The following is a 14291-nucleotide window of genomic DNA, read 5'->3' on the forward strand; positions in this document are numbered from 1 at the left end:
CAGCTCTTCAGCTCAAGGCGAGCGCTCTACCACTTGAGCTACAACGCCACTTCCGGCTTTCTGGTGCTTTATTGGAGATAAGAGTCTCACGGTCTCTCCTGCCCGGGCTGGCTTTGAACCGCGATCCTCAGATCTCAGCCTCCTGAGTAGCTAGGATTACAGGCGTGAGCCACCAGCGCCCGGCTTGAATTGATTTTTAATAAAGCACCCCAAAAGATAGTAGTATATCTTTGTTGACGTATCAAAATACCACAGAGCTTCTCTCTTCGATTGTCATTAACATTCGAGCATGTTAAATAAAACCAGACTGTCCATTTTCTCTTTAAAACAAAAGAACCTCCCATAAAAGCATCTACGTTTTAGAATGGGAACTGCAGGAGAATTTTAGATTGATAAAGAAACATAAAATTTACATTTATTATAGCCATACTTTTATAGTTTGCATTCAACTATATTGTTTACATACATTGTTTCTTCTTTAATGATACCATCAGTTAAACCTGATTACATTCTAGCAAAGAATTTATAATATGCTTTAAACTTATTTTAATTTATAAAATGTTTCATCTATTTAAGATTATTTTTAAAGTATAAAACACAAATATATCTGGACTTAAATTTGAATAGTAAATGTTTTAAAGGTCATCTACATAAAAATAAGGTATAACTTAGATTTTGAATTATTTCTGGTCATTTTTATTATTTTTGATATAGTGCATATTAGTGATGTATCATAATATTTATTATAAATTCTTCACATTGTTCCGAATCTGAATATCTTTGCCAAAAGGAAGAGTCTCATTACCTAAATTGTTTTCAGTCTAAATATTTTTGGAAATATGTTAACTATAATATAAAATTGAAAAATGGATAGTATGAATAAAATTAGCTATTCTAATGTTTTCTTGCAGCACATTTGATTAGTAAAATGAGCATTTTAAGATAACATCCATATGTTAACAAAAGAAAGTGTATGAAAATTGTTATTTTATTTCTTGTTGGAACAATTCTGGGTTTTCATATTAAAATATAAATGAATCACTTTATTAGAAAATAATATTTGATGATGTTATGACAGTTTCTTATCCTCCTTAATTAGCAGTAGTGCTATAATTGAGTGAGATATTTCCATAGAGATCACTACAAAATTTGCATAAGCTTATAAAACAGAGAACACTGAGCAAATGTACATTTCTGAGAGCTATTTATATATTCAGAAAAAATTTCTCAAGTCTCAATGTTAGGGTTGAGAAAAAAATTATTTAATTAAATACCAAAAACCCATCTAGTTTTTTCTTTTAATTTTCTGCATCAACCTGAGAACTATAAATAATTGAATGTGCTTTAAAGCCATACTTGATCTCATTTTATATTGGGGACAAGTAGTAATCACCAGTAGGCTGACAATATTTATAGAGTTTGGCCAACTTGAAGTATTAAGATAATTTATTATTAATTATCCTTAAGTCCAATAATTTTCTTTCCTAGAAGGCTTCAAATCAAGTTTAAATACAATTGAAATTAACTTACTAGAGTTGTGACAGTTGTATTTTATGTGCACATACACAAGCACACATACACACACACACACACAATGCATGTGGACAAATGCTACATGTGATATATTTGATATTTCTTAATTCTGCTTGCTAAGTAATTAACTATTTCTAATAGTTAATTGATGTTAACTATTAATTCTAATAATGATTTGTAATAGTTCTAATTTATGTTCCATTTTTTAAATATCTGAACTATATTAGATAAGCAGATTGTTGACATATCTTTCTGAGTGGTACTCTCCCCTCAGGGTCAGCCTTCTCCAATATATTTTTCTATTATACGTTAGATAACATAGCTTTTTCTTCTTAGGTATTTTTGCAATCTAATATATTTTTCCCAGTGGTGTAGAGTCAACCTCACTCATGCAGGTGGCTGGTTAGAATGCACCTTATCCTTCCTGACAATAGTATCTTCAAACACTGTCTCTACTTTCTGGAATTTACTTTAAGTTTCATCTTCATGATGAATTTTTACATTTTCTCTTTATTTAGAATCCCCATTGCCTAAATCCTTAAGTTTTTCCTCTGTTTCATCATCCCCATTGCAACATTAAGTTTTTTTTAAATTGTGCTTCCTTTAGAACATCAGCTTCACTTGAGAACTTTCTAGACATGAGTATATTGTCTGTGGAGCATTGTTTTTCCCCTTCCCTTCTCTCCCCACCTCCCCAAATTCTTCCTCCTCCTCTCTCAATCTGTAAAGTTGGTTTTCAACATTGTTACATTGGGTCAAGCTGTATCCTTGTTTCAGCATTTTGTTTTTTCCCTTCCCCTCCCCAAATTAGAAAACTGTATATACAAGATGCAGGGCACTGACATCAAATATAGTGAAAACAGGGGTTATACCGTGGGGCAAGAACATACAAAAGAAACAAAAAAAATCACACAGTACATTATAAATATGTTAAAAAACAATAGCAAGAAAGAAAAAAAAAACATTTGTGTCCCTATCTCAGGTTCATTTCAGTTAGCATCATCTTATCTGGTCATATGTAAATAGCTTTTGACCTTTTCTGTTTGTCCTAGACATATACTAGTTATTGCAAATAAGGGAAACCATGGGACCTATGTTTCTTTGAGCCTGGCTTATTCACTTAATATAATTTTTTCCAAGTCTTTCTACTTCCTTACAAATGGGAATAGGTTCTGGTTTCTTCCCAGACCTATTGAATGTGTTAGTATCCTAGGGGAAAGGGACAGTAATATGTCTTTTAAAAAATAAATAAAGACCTCAAGTGCTTTTGAACTTAAAAGTTACTGCTCTTTTGTCAACTTATCTGTTTTGGCAACCTAATAAATGTGTTGTTGTTTTTATAAGAATAATGTTTCATAAAATGTTCATTCCTATTTGTAATACTATAAATGTCAGAAAGTATACTCTGTTGCATTTCTCATAAAAGCTGTCTATTCTGTAAATATTCAATGAATAGGTGAACACCAAATAATGCACTACCTGATACTGGCTTAGGTTTTTCTGATAATTGCACATATTTCTCTAGGTATGCATTGCTTAATATCTTTATACCTTGAAGTAACCAAAAATCATTTGAAGTTATTCTTTCAACCAGCTCATGATTAAGAATAAACCAGTTCCCAGTTAAACATTATTTAATATTATTAAAACTTGTACTTTCTTTTCAAAAATATGACAGCTAATGAAATCATTTAGTAATAAACCAAATACATTTTATTAAAGTAAAGCTTCAACAAATAAAATTAAGATGTCCATCCCTATACACCAACCTTACATGTGATCAGAAAAATGAAGAAGAATTAAGAGAATGACAATTCTTCTTCTAAGTCATAAAAGCAAGAATAGCCCTGCTCCACTGGGCAGCCTTATTACATGAACTCCAGATCTTCCATTGCCAGTACTCTTGAGTTGCTTCCACTATTTTCACATCCCTTCCTTGCTGAGTTACAGATCCTTACAAACTGAAAGCAAAAGTGTCTTGCAAAATGTATTTAAAGCTGGATGTTGGTGGCTCACATCTTTAACCCTAGCAACACAACATCTGAGGATCATAGTTAGAAGCCAACTCAGGCATATAAATCCAAGAAACTTTTATCTCTAATTAACCAACCAAAGCCAGAATTGAAGGTGAGGTATGTGGCTCAAGTGCTAGAGTGCTAGCCTTGATCAAAAATTATAAAAAAAAAAAAAAAAAAAAAAAAAAAAGCCAACCAGGAATACAAGGCCCTGAGTTTACTCCCCAGTACTCTCTCTCTCCTTCCCTCTCCCCTTCCCCTCTGTCTCTCTGTCTCTGTCTCTCTCTCTCTCTCACACACACACACACACACATACTACACACACACACACACACACACACACACACACACACATACATAAAAGTATGGTATGCTTATCAAAAGTTGTCAGGTCAGGTTATTGTGTAAATTTCAACAATATTGCCTTTATAATTTGCTATGCTTTGATTGCTGGAATTAAGGTTCAGCATCATGTTTTGCTATAAAATCAGGCACACTGTAGATGGTTAAAAAGTAAGTTGATTTCTGTCTTTCAGTAGGTTCATTTACTTATACTGACCATGACATATTGCTATAAATTGAACCCTCTCTCTTTCTCTCTCTCTCTCTCTCTCTCTCTCTCTCTCTCTCTCTCTCTCTCTCTCTCTCTCTCTCTCTCTCTCTCTCTCTCTCTCTCTCTCTCTCTCTCTCTCTCTCTCTCATTGCTCCATTTTCAGCTCCCACTTTGCCTGACTATGAAGGAGTCGATGCTTCTCTCAATGAAACTGCCACCACAATCACTGTGCTGTTGCGACCAGCCCAAGCCAAAGGTGCACCAATCAGGTAAGAGTCAATAGTCCCCAAAAAGCAGCTAGTGAGAGAAACATTTCTCCTAGTTGCTTAGCAGCAAATAAAGTAGTCCTAATGCCTTGAAGACATTCACTTGATAATTAATGTCAGAGGTTTTATTTTTGTTTTTATTTTCTTCTGGTTTTGCTTATTCACTTTTCATTTGGATGAAGCCTGTAAATAGACCTATAGTTGAGAGCAAAATTCTAAGGGGATTTTTTGAGATATTCATGAACTGAACCATTCACTTCTGAGCTATTTGATTGAAGAGCTTTGCTCTTTTTTCCTTTAGTCTCATTTCATTTTGCTTCCACTGTTGGTGTCTGAGGTATAAAAGCTCTGAAGATATTTTTCAGAAATAGGATGAGGAAATGACTCTTGTTCACTGCAGTAAATCAGTTATGAATAATTTCATGAGTGATTGAAAAATAGGAAGCTTTGAGGAAATATAAGCAGAATAGTGAAAATGAATGAAAACTATATGACCTTTTAGTTCCTACATTGTTCTCTATCAGAAACTCTGTAGTAAATATTAAAGTTTAATTTGCTGTTTCCATTACCTTTCCAGTGTGAAATTTATCATCTTACAAAATTGATAGATTATTTCATCTTTCAAAATTATGAGTCACATCCTCTTTAGGGAATTAGTCACACTATTCCAAGCATTGTAATTTTTATACAATTCTAATTAGATGATTGTGTATAACAGGTGGAAATGTCCATTTGAAGCTAGTAGATTAATGGAAATCTTTCTATTCACTTTCTAAGAAGGATATCAAAGCGCAGAAATTATATATGTGATAGATAAAATATATATGAGATCATACATCATAAAGCAAATTCTCACTTTCTATCTGGCTAAGAGTCAGTGGAACACCACACTCCCAGAGAGATGCCTAAGTGTACTTATAATATAAACACTTCTGAAATACTGACTGCTTGAAAATTCAAAGCAAGTATATAGTGCTTTTCATGAATCAGTGATCTCTGATTGCTGATCCAGAGGAGAAAGGGAAAATGGCGCACTCAACATCTTTTTTTACCGACAAGTAATCAGGGGTCATTCACAAGTTCCTACCTGTGATAAAAATTACTTTGTAAGTGTGCAGTTCTATTGCCATTTAAATGAGCTATGTGCTACTTGCATTTATCTTAGATATACGAGTAAATTTAGTTTTACTTTATGCAAACATGGATCATCACCAGTCATCAGCAGCAGCATTATTAATTATTATTATTATTATTCCAGTGGGCTTTACAATGTAATTAGTATTAATTCTCTTCACTTGATCATTTTTTCCACACAAAATTTGAGTGAACATGTATTAGGTGTCTTGAATTATGCTTGGCATTGTAAACCAAAGCTAAAATGACCACAACAAAACACAAGGTCTCGGCCTAGGTTTGTCATAGACTATTGGACATTCTTACCATTTTATAAATCCTTTCATCACTGATGATGTTCAGGAACTTAGTATACATTCTACAGTACATTTTTTTAACTGAGTGATTTATTCTTGACATGAAAGTCAACAAAGTGAACTAAGTCATATAGTTTCTTTAGTACATTTTCAATTCAAAGTCTTCTTTTTATTTTGTTTTTATGTATCTCTTAATATTCGATTATTAAAGATTCATATAGCATGAAATCTATTAATTTGAAAAGTGAATTTTTGATGATCATATAACCCTCTTCTCCATCACATAAACACAGTTTTTATTTTTATTTGTTTAGGAGGGTTTTTCATTGTATATAGATTAGAACCCATTGACTGAGAATTCCAAATAATAATAGTACTCAATGAAAATAACCTTAAGTCTTAGAACACTATAAGAAACAATTTAATAATATTATAAAGAAATAGCCATTTTTAAGGGAATATTTCTATTAAGGGAAACTTACCTTGATTTCTAGCTCATATTCTGATCTCACCCATTATTACTATAGTTTGTGAAGACTTGCTCAGACCAATAGCAGGTGGAGCCAGTGGATGGAACCTCTTGATCTAGTCAGGGCATTTGGTCTCAAATGCTTTTAGAGTTCTCTGTTCAAGTAGCTGTGTCCACACTCCTGCCTTCCATTTCGCCACCAGTAACTGGAGCCATATTTAAGGCTTTATCTGGTCCAGTGCTCTAGTTCAAGTTACTGTCTCCATCCCCATGGCACTGATTATATCATCTAACTTTGTATACCTTTAGGTGCACATCACTTTCTGTAGCTGTACTTGAAACTATTTGAATTTCTGCTTTATGTCTTTTGTTATATGTCAGCCTATAAGAATCTATTTTTGCTAGTGCTTAATGCAACTGCACTCACTCTGTGGTCTCCCAAAAAAACGCAGAACAATTTTACTGCAAGTTAAACCTCCTAAGAGCAACCGATAATTATCTTGTTTGCTGATTTCAACCTGAAATAGGGGGTCTATCTTTCCCTACTTCCTAACATTCCTACCTTCTGTTAGATGGCAGTTTACCAAACTTTTTTTTCCTAGTTCCAGTGGAAATGTGTATCTTTTTTCCCCCCTGTTGGCAAACAAACCCCAATTCCAATATCTTCTTTTGTAGCAATTGGAAAACAATGTTGTATAGAGCTTGTACATTTAATTTAGGTTAGTTTTACTAAAAAAAAACAACTGAAATTACTGACGGTTTCCTCCAAGTTAGTAAATTCAGCAGCATTCTAAATATGTCAAGAGTTAAGTTGGATTCATATGCCCATAAACGAGAGTGGTAGGCTCATACATATAATGATAATAACACCTAATATTACAATGATCTATTTGATAATTACACAGTATAAGTTCAATGACAGCAGATAGAACACATATTCTGTCTGCAGGGTTTTGCTAAAAAGAACAATCAGCTTCCAAATGACTGCAAGGCAAATGGTTTCATATGTGACATAGCACACACATTTGAAGAGTTCAGACTGGACAATAGCTGAGGAGGGACTAGAGCATGAGGCTGTGTCGTGTCGGCCTAAAAACTGAAGTTGGCCACAAGACTACAAGCTGCAATTACCCTGAGCAAGTTTACATTTTAGAAGGACCACCAAGAGAAACATAGAGAATGGGCTGAGGTTAATGCCAACTGAAGTCTGAAATGGTCCCTGTGAGATGCACTAACGGGCCACATTAAGACGGTAGCAATGAAAACACAGACACAGCTGTGCTCTTACACAAAGTCTGAGGATGTATTAAGCTTCCACAGCTTTATAGATGTATAAAGCTGAGAGGGAAGGGAATGCAGTCGCATCTGTAGCTGAGAAAAAATGTTCAAGGTCTTGTTTCAAAAGTTATTAAGTAATGTTTTCAGTATTTGTATCCTAAATCAAAACTGTCTACTTTCTCTAGGAATTTTCGTTATTTCATATATTTTGTTTGCCTTACCAATATTTTTCAGCAGGTTTTTTCTAAGCTCACAGTGGGTACAATGAAAACACCCACTGTAAATGATACTGCAGTTGGCATCACGTACCGCTCAGGCCTTGCTGCCTTCCCATCACGAGTGCCCCTGGTGCTAATGTGCAATGTGTGTGGCGTTGTTTTGACAAGCGTGGTCTTCAAGAAAGTTCGGTTCTTCTTTTTGAATCATTCCAAAGATGGGATGTTACTGACTTAACTAGAACTTTGACTCTCTTTTCCGCCTTTTTTCTTTGAGATCTGTCCTCACACCTGTCATCACTTGACAATCATTTCTATGATTCAAAATAAATGTAATCTGCATTTAAAATCAATTTCATAGAATAATTTACCTCGCTCTTTTTTGAAAATAGTGAAATACTATTAAAACACTTGTTCCTCCATGATGAGGTTTTCTTTAAGACAACCTAAATGAATGTATATTTTATTTCAGAATTTTCAAATGTATGTTCAATTGTGTGTGTGTGTGTGTGTGTGTGTGTGTGTGTGTGTGTGTGTGTGTGTGTGTGTGAGCGTGTGTGTACACTGGTCTTGGGGTTTGATCTCAAGGCCTGGAAGATATCCCTGAGCTTTTTTGCTCTACCTCTTCAGCCACACCTCCACTTCCAGCTTTTTGATAATTAGAGGTAAGAGTCTCCTGCCTGGGTGAGTGCTGAACCTCAATCCCCAAAAATGCAGCATCCTGAGTAGCTAGTATTATAGATGTGAGCCACCAGTTCTCAGCTTCTACTTAATTTAATTAGATAAAATGATGCGTATTCCAGAATCAGAATTATTGTTTTAATCTGACTTTCATGCTTTCTTTCTTGCTTGCTTTCTTGCTTGCTTTCTTGCTTTCTCTTTCCTTTTCCTCTTTCTCTCTTTATCATCTTGCCCTTCCTTCCTTCCTTCCTTCCTTCCTTCCTTCCTTCCTTCCTTCCTTTTGTTTTTCCTTCCTTCTATACTTCCTTTCAATTTCTTTTTTCTTAAAATGTTAATTATCTTTAAGTAGTTATACTAAATTTATTTCCACATTTCAGTTTGTGAGTTTGCTCAATCTTTATCAAGTGTCATCCCTATCATCTTTTCACTTCATCCCCAACCCACTCATCCCCTTGATTTGTCTGGTTCCAATTTTCACACATGTGCATCTAATTTTGCATTTATACATCATTTATATGTGAGTCTCCCAACCTAAGATTCATATGTAGCTTGGGATGACAGGGGTATAACACTGTGCCCACCTATGTGTACAGAAGGGGTTTTCCTCAACTATTCTCCTGGCCTGACCTTAAACTGCTATCCCTCCATTTTCAGCCTCCCACTTATCTATGATTACTCACCTCCTTTTGAGATATTATGCTTTTATATATTTATGTCTTTCTGCTAGAATGTAAGCTGCATGAAAGTAGAGGCTTTCAATACTGTTTTTGTTATTTCAGTCTAAACATTGAAAACATTTTATGACCTATAACAACTATTTAATAAATATTTTGTGAATAAGATAAGCATTATGTTTAGCGAGTTCCTAATGTACTAAAGAAAAGATACATGAAGAAATACTTATGACAGCATAATACAGAAAGTGTTTGCAATGCTTAATGTTCATGAAGACAATACATTTTTTACATGTCTCTTACTTGGCCTTTCTGCCTTTTCAGAATGTCTGAGGCTAGCCCTGAAGGTTCTATTCAGTGTTAGGTAGCTTTATAATTAGTACCAATAGGTTAAAGATTAGATTGACAATACTTCCTAATCAACCACAAGACTTAACCTCCATTGGTCCTGGAAGATAGGAGAAAAGTAGTAGAGAATGCTTCTTGGTTGCAATAGAACACCTCTTAAAAAGGAAGCAAGAATCCCTTGATGGTGTATAGCACATAGGTGAGTAACACAAGCCTTACTATCTTCAAACAGATAATATATATCAGTACAGAGAAAGAGTAAAAATGAGGTATTTGAAAAGGAGTGTGGTAGCTATTAACTCAGTAAAAGAGTTTGTAGCTTGACTTGTGAAATGATGACATTAAGGGCATGGGAAGAGATAAAGAAATGGCATATGAAAATATGAAGAGACTGCAGAGGACTTTTGAGCTTTGATGCTTCCATAACTGAATCCTATATAGAAATGAAAACTCGTGGGGGCACTGGCTTATGTGTGTAAGAAGTGAGCTGGTAGAGACAGGGTTAAATGATTGGGATGGAGGATGATAATTTAACCATATTTTTTTGGCCATCACAATGTTAACAGTAGGGCAGTACATACAACAATGGTTAGAGGGTGGAGTTCATGTGCGGAATAGTAAACTTTAGAGCTAGGAAATCTCTTCTGAAAATTTAGAGACATTTTAAACAACATATGAGTTGCTTATATATGACTGAATAATTTATCATTTTGCTTTCTCCATGAGATTATGCAACCTTAAACTCATTGTATCCACAGAAGATTTGCTTAGTACCATTTTTTTACGAATCCATAGTAGTTTAAATTAGGTACTGTTGTTTCCAGCTCAATATTTACGAATTAGAAAAACTATCTGCTATGTGTATCATATCTCTTGTTGAGATAATAGAGAAATTTCCTCATGGTTATTAACAGGCTTGAAGCTAACGGGAAATTATATAAGAGGGTATAATTTGGCCTCCATAAAACCTAAAAGTGAATACTACTATGACTTAATCAAGCATTATTTTGGTAGTGAATATCATTTTAAAATTTTAAACATACAAACATTATATTTGAGTATTCACTAAAGATTCATCATACCAGTATATTGATTTTAAGCTAATTGAAGTAATATTTTAAAAATTCAATTGAAAGGATTAGGAAATATGTGAATATGATGGAGTGAATAAAAATACTGCAGTAACTTTGGAATATAGTTAGCCCTAATATGTGGATCTAGCTAGAGTTAAGTACCATTAAGTAAGTAAACAACCATACAAGTGAAAAAGCACTAGCTCATTTCATGTAATCAGTCAACTCACTTCTAATTTGATTTCTCATTATTATCTGTCCTTTAATTAATTCGCATTGATAAGTAAAGTAGCACAGATAAAAACAGGCAATCCTCAGCATGAACATAAACAAGGAGGAGGGAATGTACATATGGTTACTACCTTTTCAAATTGAAAAATGAAAGAAAGGTGGTTTTTTTAAGCACAAACTTTATAACACATAGTTAGAAATTCCTCTTCAGTTCCATGAGATTTCTCCCTGTTGTGAATTTAGGATTTTTTTTCATTAGTTTCTTGCTATGTATAAACATTTTGGTGAGGGGTCACTATAATTACAGTTATTCTGTGTGAAGATTAAACACATGCTTTCTCAATGTGCAGAAGAAACAGAAGTGCAAAGTGGCGTGTTTTGTAGGAGCTAATTGAAGAAGTAATGATAGTAAAATACGACTAAAGGATGTGTTATCACATGGAAAGATAACTTCATTTTTCTAAGATGTTGATTGAGTATAGCCGACAGATGCGAACCAAATTTCCTTCTTTACTTTTTTTTTACAAGGAGTATTTCTGGATCAGTTTCAGCCTGGTTTGACTGTAACTGAAAGGGACATAGGAGAGATGATTTAAGATGATTCTGATCATCTCCTTCTGGGTGGTTGTCACCATCACTAAAAGCATGCTGGGCACAATGACAGTTCTTCAGTGGAGAGGGTTTTAAAGAAATTAGGTATTTTATATTTTGGTTACTGTTTTTAAATTGGCTCACACTTGAGAGGGGTTAGAAAGCATTCTAGCAGTAGTAGAGTTCTTGATATTTTGGAAGAAATGGAAAAGAAAACAAATACAAGGTTCATAAGAACTGGGACATTTCCACCTTTATCTTCAGTGCATTTATGGGATGGTTCAGTGTTGAATTGTTGAATGAAGCGACTGAGTGGATGCGTGAATAGAAAGTCACAGAAAGAAAGCTATTTGAGGAAATTCACATTACTCAGAAAGTGTGGGAAATTTTTGAAGCAGAACAATTCCTTTCAAGCAGAAAGAAAGAGTGCTGCAGATATGTTTCCACCAAGTAAAAACATCAACAGAAAAAGCAAAAACAATTTGTTCATTCTACAAATGCTTACCTATTGTTTATTATCTTATTTACAACCAAACTAAAAAATATTAATCTCTTCCCCATCAGCTTGTGGAGTTAAACATAGTTGAGTTTTAAAAATATCCAGAAATTGCAGTTAGTGTTACATCATTTCTCCTGGCAGGATGGAGTGGTGGAGTGGAAGAGAGAGGGACAATTGGAGGTCTAGCTCTCATCTTAAAAATACATTAGTAAATGTGCCTGGAAGCAAGATTTCTGAAGTCTTTTCATATGCACACGTCTCAGTTTGCTCACACTGCTGTAACAAAATCCTAGATGCCTTAAATGATACACTTCTGTTTCTCATGCTTCTCAAGACTGCATAGTAGCTCAAGATCAAGCGAGTAGACTCAGTTCTGGTTAAGGGCCTGCCATTTTAAACAATTGACTTCCACAGACCTCCCCATCTCCGAATGCTATCACAGTTTTTTTTAAATATATTTTTATTGTGAAAATACTGTACAGAGGGGTTAGAATTACGTGGGTAAGATAATGAGCACATTTCTTATCAAGCATTGTAGCCTCCTGCTTTGTTTCGTCTTCCCATCCCTTCGTATCCTTCTCCACCCCCCGCCGTCCTCCCCCACCAAAGTTGTAAAGTTCGTTTTTCTACATAACGACTTGTACATCTCATTGTTGCAATGGGTCCTCCTGTATCCCTGTTTTTACAATTTGTTTTTTTCCCTTCCCCTCCACATATACCAACATCATATATAGTGAAAGCAGGGGTTGTACCATGGGGGAGGGACATACAAGGTAACAAAGACATAATCTTGTAAATATATCACAGTTGTTTTAACCTGAGGCTTGGTGGGAAAGACTTGGCACAAACATTTAGTACTTAACATTGTAATATAAAACAGAGAAGAGCAAGAGACTCATGGTGTAAGTTTTAAGGAGAGCTTAATCTCTATGTGCCAAGATGTCATTTCTCCTATGCATTCAAAAAATAAATGAATAATATTAGCAAATAAAATTTGTTTTGCATGATTAATAGGTTATTTTTATGGACAGGTAGAAATATGCGTTATAAAAATAACCCCAACTTCAAAAACCACAGTCATTTCTCTTTTATTTAACTAGGAGTAATACCAAATGTGAAAATTTATCAAAGGTTGATATTTAGCCTCTATGGAATTGTACTCAAAATATTCTTTTCCCAAGAGTAGATTATACCTTCCTTTCCTTGCTCCTGAAATATCTTGAGAACCACAAGCTGTCTTGCATGAATTATCTAAATTTGAAATGTAGAAACTGTCAATTGAAGAGAATTGATTAAAATAGACTTTCTGGATTATTCTAGACTCTGGATTTGCCTAGAGGTAAGGAATAATTAACAGTGTGCTTCTCTTTTAAGGATTAGGTTAAATTATTAGCAAGGATGGATAACTATTACTATCATTCATTGGGAGCAGAATATAAGGTTAAATTTTAATTGAAAGATGAGTATAGGTGGGGAGGAAAGGGATGGTAGGGGCAAAACAATGCTCCATAAGAAATGGACTCATTACCTTGCTCATGTAACTGTAACCCCTCTGTACAGTATCTTTACAATAAAAAAATAAAAAAAGAAAGATGAGTATAGATGTGTAAGTTTGTGTGTGTGTGTCCACAGGATTATGAATTCAAAATGCAAAGGGGCTAGTTTTGCTTATCATAACATGTCAACAATGGCCATTCCTCCTTTCTGTCTCTAGGGCTGTGCTTGCATGTTCTCAGTAATTTAAATTGACCAGTGCTTACTTAAGGACATACATTTAGTCAATAGCATTTCTACCATTAGTCGCCTAGCCCATCAGAGTTATAGAGAAGCATGCAATACACATGATTTGAAATTACAGACTTCTGACTAAAAATAATAATTTCTACCATTATTACAATTTATTTTCACTTTCAGGAGAGACCAGTTTTCTACTTGGTGATATTTTAATGAAAAAGAATGGGAAATTTATTATTTGTAAGAAAGGAGATTCTTTAAATCGTTAATTAAATTTAGTTCTTTCTGCTAATCTGTGAAGATCTTTCGTTTATATATAACAAAGTTTTAATTTAAGTTAGAACTTCATACCACATCCTAAATTGTTTTAGTTTTCCTATATGCAAACTCAGCTCTCCCTCACCCTTCATATTATTAAGTTGTATTAAATAGAATACTTTATTCCTTTTGGGAGCTATTGAATAGCAATAGTTTTACCTACAGAGAAAGAACAGAAGTAGCAAATGTATTAAATTCTCAAGTTTTAATGTGCAACCCTATACATAGCTCCTCTATATTGAACTTATACAAGCCTCACCAATGAATTTTCTGGAAGTTTTAAAGAATGTTAAAATATATATATTTCTTCTAACAATATCAATAATGTATAAAATTACTGTGTCTACTTCTCTAGATATACCTTCCTTAAAACTCTACTAGGG

The 14291-nt window shown here is 34.1% G+C and overlaps 1 protein-coding gene across 13 annotated transcripts in view; it reads left to right on the plus strand.

Annotated features, from left to right (window-relative positions):
- The window catches only part of Ptprk (protein tyrosine phosphatase receptor type K), a 502301-nt gene that overhangs the window by 380041 nt on the left and 107969 nt on the right, over positions 1–14291 (plus strand). For all 13 annotated transcript variants that reach the window (XM_070010263.1, XM_070010273.1, XM_070010272.1 and 10 more), the window contains exon 11: positions 4265–4370. In XM_070010263.1, the coding sequence (XP_069866364.1) occupies positions 4265–4370 (106 nt within the window). The remainder of the gene's footprint in view (positions 1–4264; positions 4371–14291) is intronic.

This window comes from Dipodomys merriami, unplaced genomic scaffold, assembly GCF_024711535.1.
Source record: "Dipodomys merriami isolate MVZ:Mamm:240054 unplaced genomic scaffold, mDipMer1.0.p SCAF_8, whole genome shotgun sequence".
NCBI classification, from domain to species: Eukaryota; Metazoa; Chordata; class Mammalia; order Rodentia; family Heteromyidae; genus Dipodomys; species Dipodomys merriami.